Source organism: Neolamprologus brichardi, chromosome 7, assembly GCF_056152115.1.
Source record: "Neolamprologus brichardi isolate AB-2024 chromosome 7, ASM5615211v1, whole genome shotgun sequence".
In the NCBI taxonomy this organism is placed as follows: domain Eukaryota; kingdom Metazoa; phylum Chordata; class Actinopteri; order Cichliformes; family Cichlidae; genus Neolamprologus; species Neolamprologus brichardi.
In genome coordinates, this window is record NC_142110.1 from 5875616 (window position 1) to 5894409 (window position 18794).

Below are 18794 nucleotides of genomic sequence, written 5' to 3' on the forward strand. Positions count from 1 at the left end.
ACTGCGAGAGTCTTCATCATCTAATTACAAGGAAACCAGTGACATAGTGTTTTGTATGTGTGAGACAGTGATTGAATGATAGATTTGTATTGAGCTTTGATTTCGGGACAATTTGCCAGCAGACAGGAAGAGAGATGGTTATGAATGTGTGTTTTAAAATAATTTAACGTGTCCATACTGAGGAATAAATTATGGACTTACTCAAAAGTAGTGAATTGCACAGTGAGAAAAGCAGGCCTGAGGGACAAAAACCCAGCTGAACCTGCCTAGTGGTTCTTGGCTCTTGTGGACTGCTGCTCTGTAGCCCATAATTACCCTCTGGCCAACTTGTGTTAGTAGCTACAGAGTCGTGAGGTCAGCAGTTAGCTGACAGGTCAAGTGCTATTCATGCCCGGGCTCATACACTGCATGCAACTTTCCGTTTAACACTCTCTGGCTTTTTTTCTGTGGTTGCCTTTGTTATGTATGAGTTCATTTGCATTTCTGCAAGATGGTTTGTGTGTCACCACAGTGTAAAACCAAAATCAAGGAATCACTCCTCCTCGTCTTCTACCTTCCAAACCCTTTTCCTCCCCGTTTTGCCTTCTTTTTCTTTCTTTTCTCATCTCTAGTTCTGTCTTGCCAAGTACCCCTGGCCAAAGGTCAGCCAGAGACTTCCCACGCAAATCTGTATCGCACACTCCTGCAGACTCCTGCTACCCAGAGAGGATGACTGGGGAAAGCATAATTATGTTCACATGAAAACACACCCAAGAGGTCTTATTTTAAATATATTTAGCGATCTCTGGGTATCATATTGTATAGATCTTGACTGCTAGGTTAACCCTGGCTTTCAGCAGTGGACCAGAAAAATCTTTCTTTTTTTATATATATATAAATATATACAAATATATATCACTGTCTTTATGTAGAATTCCTTCTGTACACTAGATCTCATCATTATTATCTTATGTTCTGTTTTCTTCATGTTTCATTCAAGTGGTTGAAGGTAAAAATGTTGCTTGTTATCACTCTGCTGTTTCTGAACACCCTTCTGAGATTGCATGGGGGCTGAAATTGGAGCCTGGGAATTGTTCAAGGGTAAGGAAACACTGTGTGTGTGTGCGTGTGTGCCCGTGCGTGTGTGTTAAACCTATGAGGTTAGGTATTCCAAGACCCAACTCTGAACACTTGGCAAGCAGTTGAATGAAATATCCCATGAACCTTTCCTTCTGTCTGTCTAGCCATATGTGGTTATGGGGTTTCCCGTGTGGGCAAAGCAAGCATTATTGTTTGTCTTGGAATGGGACAGGAAGTGCAAGAACTAAAAGTTAGAGAGAGTTTTAAAAACTGTTGAATTATGGGGCAGAAAGTAGAGATTTTGCCCAGTGAACGCCTGTCAAGAAAGAATCGCAGGGGTTGTGAATAAAGATGGCGAGACCCGTGCATATGCTCAGCTGTCATCATCACACGCAGTCAGACTATAGCAGCATATAGAACGGGAGACTGAAAATAGGTTGTTCATTCGTATTGGATGTGTGCATGTGTGCACGCAATAACAGTCCTCTCCCCAAATTTGTTACACATAAACATTCCTCTACAAGACTCACACACCCACGCGCACACCACCCTGTTTAAAGCGTCTCTGGCTGTTGGGCAGTTATTTCTCTCTGGGAAGGGTAGAGGGGTGTGTGTGTGTGTTTTATTGTGTGTGGTCAGGATGTGGCTAGCACCTCTCAATAGTCATGATTTACTAACAATACCCATGGTGGTTTGAGCCCAACACTCAGCACATATTACAGGTCTGAGTGGGTTTACTGTACAGCAATTTGGAAACTTTTCTCCGCTCGCTATACCCTCTGATTTTGTTAAGATTGCGAATATGTTTCAAGCAGTGTCAGTCACGATGATTTATCATTTGTTTCCTGCCAGGTTATATTAATTTCTGTAAAGGATACAGTCGGTAATTTAAAATTCACATGTGTGCCAGGGCGTGAGTTTTTGCGTGTTTGTGTTAGGAAGGGCTAACAGACTGTCAGTTATTATTTAGCCATTGTGGCTTTGGGTAGCAGTGTGGGAAAGTCAGCTGAAGTAAAGTGACCGGGTCTTCTGCTATGCTCAGGAAGAAATGTGTATACACACACACACACACACACTAGTTGCCAAAGCTATTAATCTCTTTAAAGGCAAATTGGCTTCATCCATTGCATGCTTTGTACTTCTTACAATCCTCCGTTTGTTAAAGTATTCTGGTTTTGCAGTTGTAAGAAGCAGAGATTGAGAAAGGCAACAGTCTCTTGTGATATCTTGTCTGGGATGCTTGCCTTTTTCCCCATCTGCTGCTTAGAGCACGGGGCTTCAGTGGGTGGTCCACAGAGACCCGTGGAAGAGACTCATCTTGACCTACGTATTGACACACACATTCATACTCACAGAGCTACAATAGCGGAAAGCCCCACAAAACATACCTCAGAGGTAAATCTCACGTTAAGTTGCTAAAATGAACTCCTAGTAACATTTAAAGGAGACTGAATGAGCGAAGCTTGTCTATAGCACTTGCAGAAGCAACAGCTGGGAACGCAGTAACAAACATAACCCCCTGTATACACACATGCTCACCTCCCACAACTTTATTTGTGTAGCTCCCGTGATTGCCGCTGTGGAATGTGTGAGCAGGTGCCCCCTATAGAGAAGAAGCAACACAAACTCATCATAGACTTCTGAAATATTTGTGCTGGACACACATCACTGTTTGGTTACTCTGTGCTACAAAATAATGCTGACTTAACATAATTGCTGCAGTATTTGTGTTTCTTAGTGGAGTCATTTTCTTATTTAACCAGAAATATTAACACTGACTGCTTTTTGTGATATTTGGCCGGCTTGCAGTTAGTCAGAAGTACAGAAATAAGAAATAAATGGGGAACACCAGACAGAGATTTATGCTTTTTCATGTCTTGTTATATCTTGAGGTGCACAAAAATAAACCGAGTGACCAGATTCACACAGCCCGGTGCTTTAATTTTCTTTCTTTGTTCGTTATTTCTATTTCTTTCTATTCATTCTTTCTTTTTCTCACACTCATGACCAGAGATGGGCAGTAACGCGTTACTTGTAAAGCGTTACTGTAATCCGATTACTTTTTTCAAGTAACGAGTAAAGTAAGGGATTACTATTGCAAAAATGGTAATTAGATTACCGTTACTTTCCCGTAGGAACGCTGCGTTACTGCGTTACTGCGTTACTAAAACCTTGATTTTTTTGCGAGAATGTCTCATGACAGTGACATACGCAAGTGCGACGTTTGTGAAAACAGCTGTGTGCAGAGCAACAATGGATAATATATCGAGTGCGGAGAGAGTATGAGCGTGCAGCGTTTAAAGCGTGGAAGTACTGACCTTACTTTGAGTTTGATTCCATAAAAAGTCGCAAAAACATTAGTGTCCGCTGTGTGTGGGAAGAAAACTTCTTTTTACAGCGAAAAAAACCCCCTAAACTTCCGAGCAAACGCCAAGTGCGCTACGACGTAATGGGAAATTCACAGAGAAACTCGCGGATTCTTCCACTGACCGCTGCAGCACACCTGCACCAGGGTAAACCTTCGCCCACCCTACTCCTGCTTTACAGGTGAAAATAGAGCAAAAGGACCGCTGAGTCTTTGACTTTATTTATTTTCTGCTGTGTTTTACTTGCATCTATTTGAAAGAGTGAGTGTAAACACACACACACACACAAAAAAATTATTTCATGTGCTGGAATGTGCAGAAAATAGGTTTAAATGTTGAACAAATTTCTTCCAGTCAGAGAATGTTGCATATAATTTTATTTTTGCTTGATGCATAAAGTTAAAAGATTAAAACTAATAAAACAAGTTTTAAAAAGAGACTTTTCCATCTGATTACATTTTGTATGATGGATTATGTAGAAAAAGTAGAATTGGGCTGAAAGATCTATCGCTTTATCACCTATTCAGGTTGTAAATCGTGTTTTTAAAAAGTAACTAAGTAATTAATTACTTTTGAAAATAAGTAATCAGTAAAGTAACATGATTACTTTTTTGGGGAAGTAATCAGTAATTAGTTACTGATTACTTTTTTCAAGTAACTTGACCAACACTGCTCATGACACAAAATGGGAACTCAAGTTCAGAAATGCAGAGAAGCACAGTCATCGTTTCTACAGGAAGCGGAGAAACGCTGGAGTGGACACTGTATCTGTATTTTCAGTTTTAGTACAGAAGGGCATTGTGGTTTCACATATATGCAGATTACCACAAAGTTAGTAAGTTCTTTTCTCAGTTTCTCATTTTGAGCATATTTAAGGAAAACAGAGTAGATAACACAAGAACTCCCAAACTCCGTGCCCACCACCACCACTATGCCATCGGCATGTTTGTAAGTCGAGTAAAGACACAATGACGCTTTGTTTAGCTTTTACGTGTCTCCTGTATTGCTGACCACCACGTGGACACTTGCTACCTCATGAACACAAAAGAGGGTGGATGTGTGTCTTTGTGTGTCCAGTTGTGGCTTTATGTATGTGAAGAGTTTGGGGTCAAGAGATTACATAACTGAATACAAGAATGGTCTTTTAGTCGGCTTTGTTTTGGAAGTGTGGACACTCCCTCTATGTTCCGTGTGTGTGAAGGGGCGGATAAGGGGTGTGCTGGGGTCATAGGTGAGCTGTAAACCTCAGTGGGCGTCAGATGGGTCATAGAGCATATTGAATAAAGCGACTGGTCCGGTTAAAGCTATTTTACTACGTCTTGCTAAAGAGGTCGACATCTTGACACACCCTGCCGGTCCCTAACGCACCCAGGTCGCACAGACGGAGGACATTTAGTGCTCTGATCATCTGCGAGACTGACACATGACCCCATCATTTGTGCTCTTTATGACATGTCAGTGATTGGTGCATACAATTTCTGTGTTTATGTGTGTGGCCAGACTGGAGCAAGCACATTTATCACAATGTCATCATTTGTGCCTGAGGTTGGGGTGGCCCATTGATTTACAATATTGCAGATGTTCCATCACTGACATCGATTTCCTGACTAATTGCATGAGGTGCTCTGTCCACTTTCAAAGTACAACGTTACAACTGTGCATCCCCTCCCAGTATCGAACTATCTCCTGTCTTTTTGTACTGAGGACAGTTGTTGTTGTCATCAGTGGCCTGTAAAGGCAGACAGATGTAAATGGACGCGGCCCTGCTAATTACGCCACACAAAGAACCGCTGGCCTTTTGAGCAAAGCTCAGCCTTGTTCACTCACTGCTGCTGAGAAATGCTGATGAGTTGTAATGTCCATGAAATGATGCACATTCATCCTCTGTATTTATCTCACCAATGGCAGGCTATAATGGGATGTCTGTGGGTCGTCCTTTCTTAATGCAGGTTTAATTGGAATGTGTAGTAGGAAGAGGGTTAATGCAGCACTACTCTACAAATCCTTTATTGTCTTTAAGAGACATCATAGCCTTCCACATTCATTGCGCTGACTCCGGAGTTTTTAATCACTTAAACTAAAAGTGTCTTTGCTCGAGTTACTTTACTTTGTTTGGGTGCTACACGTTACACAGACTATGTTGTTGTAATCACAGAATATTTTATGATGCAGTTGTATACAACTAGAATATACGAGCAGTATGCAAAACGTGGAGCTCTTCTTGATAATGCTGAATGACAAAAGGTTTGTTTCTACTGTTTCACTTATCTTGATTTTTTGTTCACTATTTTTGGATGTTGTGTTGCTTAAAACAGGATCTGATTGATTGCCGCCCTCTGTATCAGTTTGTTTCAGTGAGGGGGAAACAGATTTAGCTTAGAAGTGACAAAGATAAGGAAGCAAAGCAGTGATTGAAAGAGTGAGAGGACCTACAGTACTTATCGTAATCTACCCACCACCCCACCAGCCTTGTTTCCAGCCCCCAGTTTGACTCACTGCATCATGATTTTGCTCGCTGCCTGGGCAAACCCGGAATGTTAATCAGCAGAAAACTGCTTTAGATTTACAAGGGGGAATTTGGATCCGATTCTTTGAAAACATCAGACTCCAAAGCCTAACTATCAAAACCACTACTTGGATTATGAGAACCATGCTGCAGTAGAAAAAAGTTTCTATCTGAACACAGACATTCAGAGGGATACGGTGTGTGAACTTATCTCCTCAAGCTTTTGAAAGTGTGACTGTCTGTGGACGCCACTCTTGAAATTGTGTTAATTATTGCCCAGACTAATTTGTGAATGCTAAATTTAGTGTGTTTTAAAGAAACAATAAATCAGGGAGCTGAGAGAAATTAGAAGCTCAGTCTAATAAATGGTGAGTCACAAAATGTTTTTTAAAGGCGTTAGACATAGAGAGGGATTGAAGTGATAATTAAACAGTTCCATGTGCATCGAACCGCCTCGTGCTGCTGGGGGTTATTTCTGTCGTCATCTTCATGTTTATTTTGGGGGTAGTGTGATAATTTAATGGTGGCAGAAGTACTGCGTTTATGTCAATCAAATTCAAACTAAGGTAGTGGATTCATGCACATCATCAGTGAAGCTGTGAATTGGTCCTGCCAGCTAAAAATCGCGTTTAACCTTCAAAGTTCTGGCTTTAAGCATCCATCACTCGTCGCGCACGATCTGATATCCTCGTGTTGGTGTTGTTCCCAGATCATCATACTAAAGGTTGTTCCAGGATCAACATTGCAAGTGACCAATCAGAATGTTGTGATGTCATACTTTTGCGACTTCGGGAAAAACTGGCGTAAAACAAAAAACTGTACTTAAGCTGCGAGAAACCGCCTTTGTCCGCCGATCAACGGACCCTAACCCTTTAATAAACGCTAAGCAGAACTGATATTGTCCTTGCAACATTGGAATTTCATAAATGCACGAATGGGTTGGTGCGCAAAAGAATAACGTCACAACATTCTGATTGGTCACTTGCAATGTTGATCCTGGAACATTTTCATGATGATCTGGGAACAACACCAACACGAGGATATCAGATCATCCACTGGTCGCACACACACACACACACACTCTCTTGAGGATTGTGATTGTTGTAATATTGTTTCATTTTTGTTAGCATGTGCTCCTGAGAGTTGAGTCAGTGTCGAGTTCAGGTTCAGACCGTTGCTCAATCATCATGTTGTCTGCCATCCAAACTGACTGGCTCTTTGTTCCTACTCTCAAGTTCCAGCTGAGAGAAAATGAGCTGATCACAGAGACAGAAAGGGAGCAATTAGCGCAAACACACACTCACATGCAAACACGTACACAATTTGTACGCGTTTGCCCAGCCTACAGCCCATGAGGAGGTTAACTGTTTCTCTTTTTAAAAGGCCAGCCCTTGATCTGTTACAGGCAATAATGTCCACTCTTATTAAGACCATAAGATAAACACTCAGCGGATGGATCTGATGTTTAAAAAGGACAATAATGAGAACTTGTCTATAAACCTAAGCACAGTTACACTGCTCCTATTATACTTGCACTCCTCTATTTTTCCTGTTTTGTTTTTGTATTTTTGTTTAAGGGCTTCACCTTGTGGGCATTGATTACAAGAGGGTGGATTTGAGGTTATGTTTATATGTGTGCGTAATGACAATCATCCTGTGTCATTAGAGAAACAAGACCAGCTTCCCTGTGCTCAGTTACAGCCTGAGTACTGTACAATAAGCCAGCAAACCCTATAAAACAAGTCATCCAATAATAGAGCTATAGTGTCCCTTTCCTGCACACTATATGAAGCATATGGAAAAGGGGAGTTCTGAATAAAACGAGCTCACCCCAGGCACCACAGTCAGCCTGGAGTGTAAAATATAAAACATGATTAGAGAGAGAGCAGAGGAAGGCAGAGGATAAAGGGAGAAAGCTGAAGTCATGTTTAGGATTAGGGCTGGTTGTGTGGAGCTTAATGTGATATTTTCAAGTCTGTGGGAAACCGAAGCCAGCCCTGCTGAATCCTGCCACTCCTAATATGAGTGAAAGTGTGTTGGGGGTGGTTGTAGGTATGCTACCGCAGAGCATATTTACAGCTCAATGGTCATATTGTTGCTCTGATGGAACCACTTCATTGGGCTTGTCAGCATGGCTTCGAGCATGTCTAGATGTTAGATCTTTTATCCATCTTGTTGGAGTTTACAAATGAGCAGCACAGTTCATGGTTGAAGTAACACTTGATGTTCAAATAGTAAGACCTAAAACCTTAAGTTCAGACATTCTGTTCACATTAGTCGTCCTTACACGGAGGTTCAGATCTAATCTTTGTGGCTTTCCATTCTGGGTTTTTGGCTTGACTTCTGACAGTGGAACAATGCAGAAATGAGACTTTCAGCACAGGCATTGCAATTACATGTCACACTTTTAAATGCTTGTTTTACTCACTTACTTTTAAGCCAGTTCTAAGGGAGCAGTTGGAGGACAGGAGTAGCGCATTATTACCCTACATATCTACATATCTTTCTAGTAAAGAAAATAGTTTCTCACGTAACTTTGTATCTTAGTGTGTTCTGTAATTGTTCTCAGTCAGCGACTTCAGGACGCTACATTTACACAGCTGATAAGGTTACTTCCCTTTATAGCCCCAGCTGAAGACCACCTCTGACCTGTGCCCCCCTAAAGCCAGGGGTTGCCAAAGGTGTCAGAGGGATGTTGGCCAGACCTCACTTCACTTGTCTACCAAGGTCTGTGATTTTTCAGGCTTTGAAAGGTGTGTGACTGGGTGTGTGCATGACTGCTTATGAAAGAGAGGCTTAGCTTCTGTTGCCTTTTAATTCAGAACCATAACGATTTGAACACAAATGCTGCAGTGTATGGCCACTTTAGTCAATACTGAGATTTTAACTGTCAGCAGCTTCGGCTTATGAATGCTTCTCTGTCCATGCTCCACATAGGTAGCATGAACTTGTATGCTAACTTGTCAAATGCTAGATTATTTTAAGCCCAAATATTAATACCTACTTCAAGTTTCTGAATGCTTCTCTGTCCTACAAAAAAAATCTGTTTAGATAAGATCATTAGGAGGGTTTGCCAGGGCTAGAAAATCCATGTATATTTTTAACACTGTGTACTGTAGTCAGTGGAGCTGACCACAACTAATCGTGGTGATTCAACAGATATATATATATATATATATATATATATATATATATATATATATATATATATATATATATATATACACTAGGGATGCAACGATACCAATTTTTTCAAACCGATACGATACCGATACTTGGATCTGAGTACTTGCTGATACAGAGTACAAAAACCTATACTTCTACCACACCCACACACACAAATGCAATGAATTGGAAGACAGATTTTATTTTATTCTCTGCTGATAATAAATAATATCTTAATAAAAATGACCACAAAAAAATTTCAAGTGAAAAATAAGCACTTCTGTTAAATTATTGCGGAGTCCCCACATTGTAATTTAACAACAAAATATCACTGAACTACTGGCACTGTCTCGAGCTTTCAGAATAATAATAAATAAACACTTCTGTTTATTTATTATATTTCATATCGCAGCACGAGTATGCTGAGAAGACTGTGCAATCCTATGTTTTCCAGAGCGATAAAATGAGTCAGAGCCTCTGTTATTTTAACTGCCTGTGGATTTTCTTTTGACATTTTTCTTCGCTTTTCCAAAACCTGAGTTAAAGTTGGCTGTTCCGGTCCACACTGCTGACATTTTGCTTAGCCTACCTACAGCAGCCTCCAGTTTCTCTTTTTTATCTGGAGCCGCCAGTCTCACTCGCCTAAACCCTGTGCCTGTTTAGCGTGGGATGTCCCCCTAGTGACCAATCTAAAAAACTACAACAGAAATGACAAGCCACCCTCTGATTAATGAAATAAGTTGGTATCGGTTCATGGTATCGGTTAACTTTTACGAGTATGAGTACACACATTTTACAGTATCGGCCCCGATACCCGATACCAGTATCGGTATCGGTGCATCCCTAATATATACAGTAATAAAATTGTGTCATCAGTTTTACAGTTATTCTCTCTCTCAAATCCCGGTCAATGCCGTGTTAAAGACAGAATGCCTTGAAACAAAAGAATGGGGCTGTGCGGGTGACGTTGGAAGTGTGAAAAACAGGTGTTTTGGAGCCTTTACATGTGGAAAACAAGAGGTCAGGTCTATGAGTGAAGGATCACATCTGGCATATGGATTCCACTGGAGAGGAATGAAGCACGAGTGTGGTCGTTTGTGGTGTCAAAGGCAAGAGACGGTGGGAGTGATATACGCCCAAAGACAGCTCTTTCAAACACTGTACTATTGTGTGATTGTCCACATTCCAGTCTCCACAAAGGGACAAGTCTATAGCCTCCTAAACCAGAGTCAGAGCTCCTTCTTTGCCAGGGGAAGTGTCTTTGAAGCCCCCTTTCCTTGACTCTCTGATCCATCCACCCTGTAATGAATGAAGAGGCTGTTAAAGGAGGAGAGGCAGGTGTTTACGTGTGTGTGTGTGTGAGAGAGAAGTCTCAAGTTTTCTATCAGCTCAGTGAGAATATACAGCAATTTATTGTGTCTTTCACACGCTCTCTTTACAGTAGACAAAACAGATTAACACACACAGACCAATTATGGTCAAAGAATGTATTTTTTGCCAGTGGGAAGAAGAAGTTAAACCAAAAATCTAAAAATCACACAGATGTTCTTGCTTTGTTATGTATGACAGTTATTTTCTGAGAGTTTAAAATGCAGTCTTGCGAAAGCCTGGCATGCCTAACATGCTCTGAATAGGTAAGTTCCCAAGGACGGTGATATGAGAAGCAGTAATGTCCTCCAGAGTTTAGATATCCAACCTATTAATATTGCTACAAAGGATTTCTGCTGAAAACAAGTTATTCAAGTAGAACAAACTGTTGCACTGAGAGATAACACAAGAGTAACAGAGTGAGGGTCAAGGCACAAGAAGGAAGGCGAGGATGCAGCAGCTCTTCCATCAGAGTTTTTGGCATATTGTCCTTGCAGATTGCAGTTTATACTTTAGTTTGTCAATTTTGAAACTGAAACCATGTAACACCACTTATAAAGACACATGGAGTGACAGGCTCCTTGGACTACATTCAAAAAACTTTCTGCACACCAAAGAGTTCGTTGTTGGATTGTTCTGACCTTCTTTCGACAGCATGTCAAACATAGTCGTGAGTGATAGCTTGGCTAAGCTAGGAGCAGCAGTAACGCTCCTGAGAGATGGTTGAGATGGGCTGGGAACTGCCATAGGCTTTGTGGTAAGTTTCAGCTTTGATTTGTTGCCGAGATTCCCCACATGACATTTGCAAGGTCAGCCTCAGAAATGGAACCATAATGACCACAAAAGAATGAATCCCTTGTGTCACTTCTCTTCCCGTGCCTCACTCTCTTCATAGTCTCAGATATTCCTGCCTTTCCCCCCAGTTCCTCTTCAGTTATATTCTTTTTTTTTTCTGCATGACTCATTTGTCTTCCTATAAAGCTCTGCGACCCAAGTCCCTCCCCTCATCCTGTCATCTTATCCTCTGCTTCTCCCAGAGAAAAATAATTCACATAGTACTGGAGCTGCTGGTACTCATATTATTTAGTGGTGGTGGAGACAGGCCCTGGTTGGCTTTCAGACCTACATCAGGCCCAAATGACGCAGGCTCGGGTTCAGGGTGAGGCAAGCAACGGGGTGGGACTGTGAGAAACACTAAGTGGTTTTAACCATTTGCCACAGCTTTGAAATATTACAGAATAAATTGAAGCTGTGTTAACGTTTTTAAAGATTCTGCTTCAGATCTTCTTGCAACATGCTAATATAGGCTTAATATTCTTGAAAGGTCAACAAGCATCGTGTTTAAAGAGCTTCGGTTTTTCAGTTTGAGGCTGGTACGCTTCACAACTGAAACGAGGTCGATGTTAGTAATGGGTTTCTCTTTTTAAGTTAAGATTTTGAGGAAAGAAATAACATCAATTTGACTTTTTTGTTAATAAATCCAACTACAGGGAGTCAAAATAACTTAACTTTTATAGCACTGCTCATTTCTAAAGACAAGTCTTGCACCTTCATATTCATATTTTTAATCACCCACAGTAACAAGGCAGATCTTTCAAAATTGCTTTTACAGCTTGAACTAAGCTATATTTTAATGAGTTCTTCTGATTGCACATGACAAACAGCATACTACTCTGACACTGAGGCCACTGTGGCTATAGTGTCCACAAAGCATGACTGTGTACACACAGTAAAGCACCTGAGCTGTTTTCCATCTACAGAGGAAGAGAAACTGCAATCATCAGACTCCTGTCTCACATGTATGCAGCATGTGTTTTAACAAACTTCCCTCAACTTTCCTTGGAAAGATTGCCAAAGGCCTTTGTAGAATACTGTAGAAACCCCCCCAAAATCCCATGAGGCCTTTCTATATAAAATTACAGCTGAAGTTGCACATAATGCACATTTGCACTCTTTTATCTGGACAGATGACAGTGTATTGGTGTGTTTGTGCTCATCCGGGATTAGGAATGAATTGAAGCTTGTGTATAATTTGTTTGTGTGGCATGTAGCAGTAGTAGTCTGCCACAGCCAGCCGTTTCTATTGTGTTGGAATGGGGAGTCAGCACATATAATACGAGTCAGATGGTGCAGAGAAAGTACGAGAGAGAGAGACTAGATTTCCCCTTTGGCAGAAGTCAGTGTATCATGTAGCCTGTGTTGAGTAATCCAGTGCTAACACCTTTAGATATTCAAGCTGTCAGGTTCCCCTGATTACAAATTGCACTGAGGTGACTGCTACTGTCTGGGCGGGGGACTCGTCTCAGTCATAAATCATGCAGCATAATAAGAACAAATCCTGCTAACCTGTTCGGGCAGAGACTCAGTGCAATACAGTACTTACTGAAACACACTGTGACTCTGGCACAGATTTATTTCAATGAGGCAGCATATTTCGAATCAGTCATGATCACATGTCAAAGTTATTTAGTCTTTGATGAACTCCACCCATTGGTGCTGACACCTACATTCACTGCACCCCTTCAACATTTCTAGACATTAGTTGATGGAAAAGCAAAAGTCAGATGCAGTCAGATCAGACACTGAACACCCTGTAATCTTTAATTGTGTTGATATGTGAGACACAAGTAATTGTCCAGTGAATTCACAGAGAGCGTTTCTTGTTTCTCTTGCACGCTCCATCCAGGCAGAACCATCACTTAAACCAAACAAAGTGTTTCCTGTAGTGCGAAGCCCTTTGAAGTGGATTATCTTCAGTTAGGTGCTATATGAGAGAAAGGACATCTTGAGACAATGCCCCTATCTTATTCTTCTAACAGTTTACCTCCGAAAATGGCTTGTGGTAGTTGTGTCACTTTCAAAGGCCTCTGTTGCCTCTTGTCTATACTTATATGAAAGACCAGAAACAAGATTGTAAGTATGAAGCCATATTTTTCATATGTGTTTACATCATTTCGAAAATATGAAATATACTGAATATATTATATCCAGACATTTTGGTGTATCTGAAGGCTTTAAAACAAAAGTATATATCCAAAAATGTGTGTGTGGTTTCCCTCGTTGTTCTTTCAACATTCCTCCTTTGTCTTCCTTGATTCTGTCAGCAGTAAAAGTATCGTTATCTCTTGCTGGCTTGTATCACTAAAAGGAAGAGGCTGTAGTGTAAAATGATGGGATTTTTTTTTCAACATCCCCCCTCTGATTCCAGTGAGAACACAGAACTTGCCGGAAGCACATGGGAATGTCATTTTAGGGACGGTAGCCCATGTTTTCCCTTTTGGGAGAGAAGGGAGAGTTTAAGATGATGCAGCTTTTTTTCCTCTGGCTTCATAAATAAATCACAAACCTGCTCTGATCGTCTTTCCTCTTTTCCATTTCTCTTTTTCATCCTCGGCCATCCCCCCTTATTTCCTCTGGCTTGGCAGAAAGCTCGCTTCATATTCAGAAGCCAAAATAAAGGTTAACTTTCGGGCAGCTAACTGTATTCAGATCAATTAGATGCACAGTAGCTACTTCGGCTTTCAACCAAAAAAACTAAAAACAAACCAGGCAAAACTAATTAAGCTGGGAGCTTTACCCAGGAGATGTTTTCTGAAAGACAGAAAAGGCCACTCTGTGTTCTTACTTTGACTGGTCGCTACTGTTGTCCATTTTAGTTGGAACACAGCAATTAGAGCAGTGAAAGAACAGGACATTATGTTGTTATGCAAGAAATGATTGTATCTCCTTGCCTGCTCATCTGACAACCAGGTTTTTTTTTGTAACATTACATATTCAAACTGTTGGAGATGGTTGGGTTGGACTAACTGGGTGTTTATTCAAAGAGGAAATGCCAAATGTGTTCATGATTGGCCATAGTTTCATCAGTAGCTGTGCCTCATAATTTAGTACAATTAGGAATTTTGTCTCACAACTCGTGAAATTGTATTATTTTAATGTGCTGGAAACAACCATGTTGTAATGTTTGCTTATGTATTTCAATTAAGATGTTTCCCGATTAGTTGTGTTTTTTTCACTTCCTCTTTTTGCATGATAAAATCTAAAACTATAAAGGACGTATTTAACAAGTGCTGCTAAGCACGTCCGCTGTGTACAGGGGTAGGCAACTCCAGGCCTCGAGTGCCGATGTCCTGCAGGTTTTAGATGTGTCCATGATCCATCACAGCTGATTTAAAAGGCTAAATGACTCCTCAGCATTTGTGAAGTTCTCCAGAGGCCTGGTAATGAACTAATCATTTGATTCAGGTGTGTTAACCCAGGGTGCGATCTAAAACCTGCAGGACACCAGCACTCGAGGCCTGGAGTTGCCTACCCCTGGGTTATAATGAAGGTTGCTGTCTGTGCTACCATCATTTTTTATCCTTATCTACCAGTATACCTCTGTCTCACTTACTGTTCCTTCATACATCAGTCAAATCAGCCTCAACATCATGCATCTACTAACTTTGCAACCCTTATTCTTTTGCAGACATACAACATGTGTCTTTTCTGTGTTGTAAAATAGTCACATGTTAGTAATGTTAAAGGCAAGTATTTGGAATAACACAAAACTTTGTTTTGGTTTTACTCAACATGTATCTAATACAGTTTTGTTTGCATTAGCCTCATGTCACTACGTGCTCTGTTTACTTTCCTGAATGTGCTGAGAGCAAGGCTCAGATTCCCTTGTGTGTTTGGTTGCCCTCAGTGGTGTGGATTACATGTTATAAGGATTACGACGGCTGCAGTGAGCAAATACCAGTCGTGTAGGGATTTCTACAACAGCAGTCCTGATGGATATTTCAGAAGTTATGGACGTTGATTTAAATGATTCATATCATATCTAAATATCTGTTCCTTTTTGCTTTTGTGCCTGTAGGTGTTTTGTCCCTCCCAGCCCATTTCAGTCCCTACACAGAGAACCAACAGTCGTCTGTGGACAGCAGGGAGGATGCTTATGCCCAGCTGGAGCTGAGGACACTGGAACAGTCACTGCTGGCTACCTGTGTAGGCAGCATCTCTGAACTCAGTGAGTATACTTAATGTAAATAGTGTGTGTGGTCCTGATTAGAAGCATTTTTTCACATTATGTTTTAATTGATTAAACACCTCTGAGCTGTGAAGCTACACAGTATCCTTGCCAGAAAAGACAAGTACCAGTTCCCAGAAATAATAAAATGTCCTGACTTTAAAAAAATGTTGGTGCTTGACCACAAATGCTTTTTTTCTTGCTCTTCTCTTAAACACATCACCTTTTATTTTTTAATTCAACAGAAAATAATAGTTCAGACAGCAAAGTAGAAAGCAAAGATAACATAATTATCACTTTCTGTCCCGAGTCTCATTGTGTGCCTGAATCTGCAAGTCATCTAATGCCGGCTCTTCTAAAAATAAACAGCGGATCAGTTTATCTACACATGGAGCTCTGGAGAATAAAATCACAGTGCCTCAGATTGTACATTTGTCATCTGTAATTTATTTGCAAAGCAGTACACAGTCTTTTTTTTAGTGAAGTTGGTCCACAATGCAACACTTGGACTGTGTCAGCATGCCTCAGACTTTATTGACTTTATTACAGCCTGCTGTCAGTCTGAATACAATTGCATCCGTCTTTTCTTCTGATGTTTTCCTCTGGATTGATGTAGTAATAGAAAGTATAAAGCCGCTGAAAAGCCTGGTACTTATTTGTCCATTAGGTATTAGACCTTGAATGATTGGACGGATTCTTTGTTTAAACATAGACAGCTCTAGACATTCATACGCATCGTGGATGGTAAACACAGAGTCATGCAGGCACACAGCTTTACTGTACTCTACAGTACGTGTGGTCTGTTCAAACTGCAGGCTGCGAGGGAGTTGGCGGCAATGAGGGGTAGGAATAACAAGTAAGATAAAAAACAGGAATAGAGTTAGTTTGAGAGATGGAAGTTTGTAAGGCAGAGGATTCAATTTAAGGAGCGAGTGGGTTTAGAGGTGTGGAGAGTCAGGAGGAAATGATGGAGAGGTAGAGAGGTGAAGATTGAGAGTTTTGGGGCATGCACAGAGGAAACGTGGATATTAGAGTGGGACGGAGCAGGGATACATTTCCTTCTCTAAATGAGCTAACACTTTGCTGTTTGTTCCTAAAGCACAAGGCCACGGTTCATACACCGCTGAAGTTAGTGAGGCATTAAAAAAGTACACACATGCACTCAGACAAAGACACACTCTTTCTCTCAGTAGTCTCTTTGTGCAACATCTCGCTGGTGGGGTGAATTTGTGCTGTTCTGGGCAGGGCTGATATCCAGACCAGTTCACACCTAGAAACACACACAGGCTTGTGTTCGCTAATTCGCATACACGCAGCAAAAACACGGTGGGTTTGGCACTCTGATCCTAGCCCAAGACACCAGGCAGACACAGGAGCATCTGTACCGAGCTGCCCGGCTTTACTTGATCACTCAACTGGACTTGGCCAGACACACAAACACACACCATACCCAAACATGGTGGATAACTGATAGTAGGCTACAGCGCATTTCAACTATATGGCCAAAATTGTAGGGGAAGCAGCATAATAAACACACTGGCTATGGGAAAATGCAGCTTTCACAAAGACTCCAATATATCTGTAATCTAAGAGTGGGGTTATTCATAGGCATCTGACCCCCGGAGCTCAGTTTTGCTTCAAGGCACAATATATTCTGGAAAGGAGAGGCTCTCCATCATGGCCAATAATTCCTACGAGACCTCCTGGAGCAACTGCTGGTGGTGGTTATCACAAAGGGGGCCCTTCAGCTTTAAGTGGGGTCTGTTTTGGGAGGGTTACCCAGCCTAATCCCCTAGAAGTACCCCAAACCTCTTAATGCTGACACACAAACACACTCGCACTGTTGAATTCTTCACCCTTAGCTGATGTGCTGTCTTTTTTTTTTACCCGGGGGTAATTATGCTAAATGAGTGTTACAAGATCCCAAGTTCATCCTGGGCTCCCTCGTTCACACCGCCTCTCCCTGCCCCTCCTCCATTTCCCTGTGACGACTGTCCACTTTACACTTTCTTTAATGCCTAAGATCTCTTTTCCTGTCGGTCTGGCTCTCTCTCTCTCTCTTTTCTTGAACTGAACATACTTTAGAGTATATGCTAGAGTATAAACTGATGAATCATCTGATGAGCACCATTATACAAACAGCTTTCATTTAAGTGTTCATTGTCAAATCGCTATATTCTACTTTCTGAAAAGACTTAATGTTAGTTTTGCTATTATCATGTGACTGACACATAACTTTCGAGGTAGAGGGTTTATAACTACTCTGCTACTACATAAACAGTTCAGTAGAGCCTTGATCATGGGTGAATGGCTATTTCGACTGGTCGTCTGGCTTTGCTAATGACAAATACCACTAGAGACATGGTTGGAGGGGGGAATCCAGTTTGACTGAGAGCCCATGGGGCTTTTAATGTAAACAGCTTTTAATATGCCACTCACTTATGTCCATAAACTGATTTTTCATACTACAGAATCAGGAAAATCCTTTTTAACCTTCAGTTTTTTAAATTGCATATGACTTGTTAACTGTCAACGTTTCTGTGGTTCCAGGTGACTTGGTGTCCCGTGCAATGCACCACATGCAGCGCCTGAGCTCAGTACGTCCAGGGCTGAGCCCTGCCCGCCACGCCCGTCCTCAACAGCCTGTGTCCTGGTCGCCTGACGCCCTCCACACCCTTTACTACTTCCTGCGTTGCCCACAAATGGAGTCCATGGAGAATCCCAATCTGGATCCCCCACGCATGGCACTTAGCAAAGAGAGGTGGGAATTATGCATGACTGGACACAAGCAGTTTAGATGCTCCCTCTCTGAGTGCAAAATAGGCAGTGAAATTGCAGATCTTAATCTTAATCATTGACCTTGTTCTATTTTGTGTTCAAACCCCCCTCCCCTTTCACAGAAAATTAGTGGTACTCCTGATTTTCCCTTTCATACATTTGATGCTTATCTCCCTAAATGCATTTGTAATTTCAAATGATTTGGTTTGATTCATGAAGCTGACCAAAATACGGGCAATACCAGAAGTGCAGCCACTGCAAATAAACAAACCCAAATTGAAACCTTTGACTTCAAAAATGAACAAATGGGTTCTCGATGAAGTGAAAAGCTTTTTGCAGGCAACACTTCACTTTCATCCTTTTCCTAATCCCGTTAGCCTTTGTTCATTTAAGTGTTAACTTTCTGTTGTTGAATTACAAGCAAGAAAAGGCTTCTAGGTGTCAGCAGTAGTGCGATAGAAGGGTGACTTGCACCTTTAGAGTGTAAATTAAGCTGAAGACTGGTGATTAAAAGAATTTTAAGAGGTGGAAACGGTCTGTAATT

The 18794-nt window shown here is 41.2% G+C and overlaps 1 protein-coding gene across 1 annotated transcript in view; it reads left to right on the forward strand.

Moving 5' to 3' along the window:
* Positions 1 to 18794, forward strand: part of LOC102778975 (ankyrin repeat and BTB domain containing 2b) — a 46515-nt gene that overhangs the window by 12942 nt on the left and 14779 nt on the right. The window contains exons 2-3 of the mRNA XM_087842940.1: positions 15323 to 15472; positions 18023 to 18233. Of these exons, the coding sequence (XP_087699066.1) occupies positions 15323 to 15472; positions 18023 to 18233 (361 nt within the window). The remainder of the gene's footprint in view (positions 1 to 15322; positions 15473 to 18022; positions 18234 to 18794) is intronic.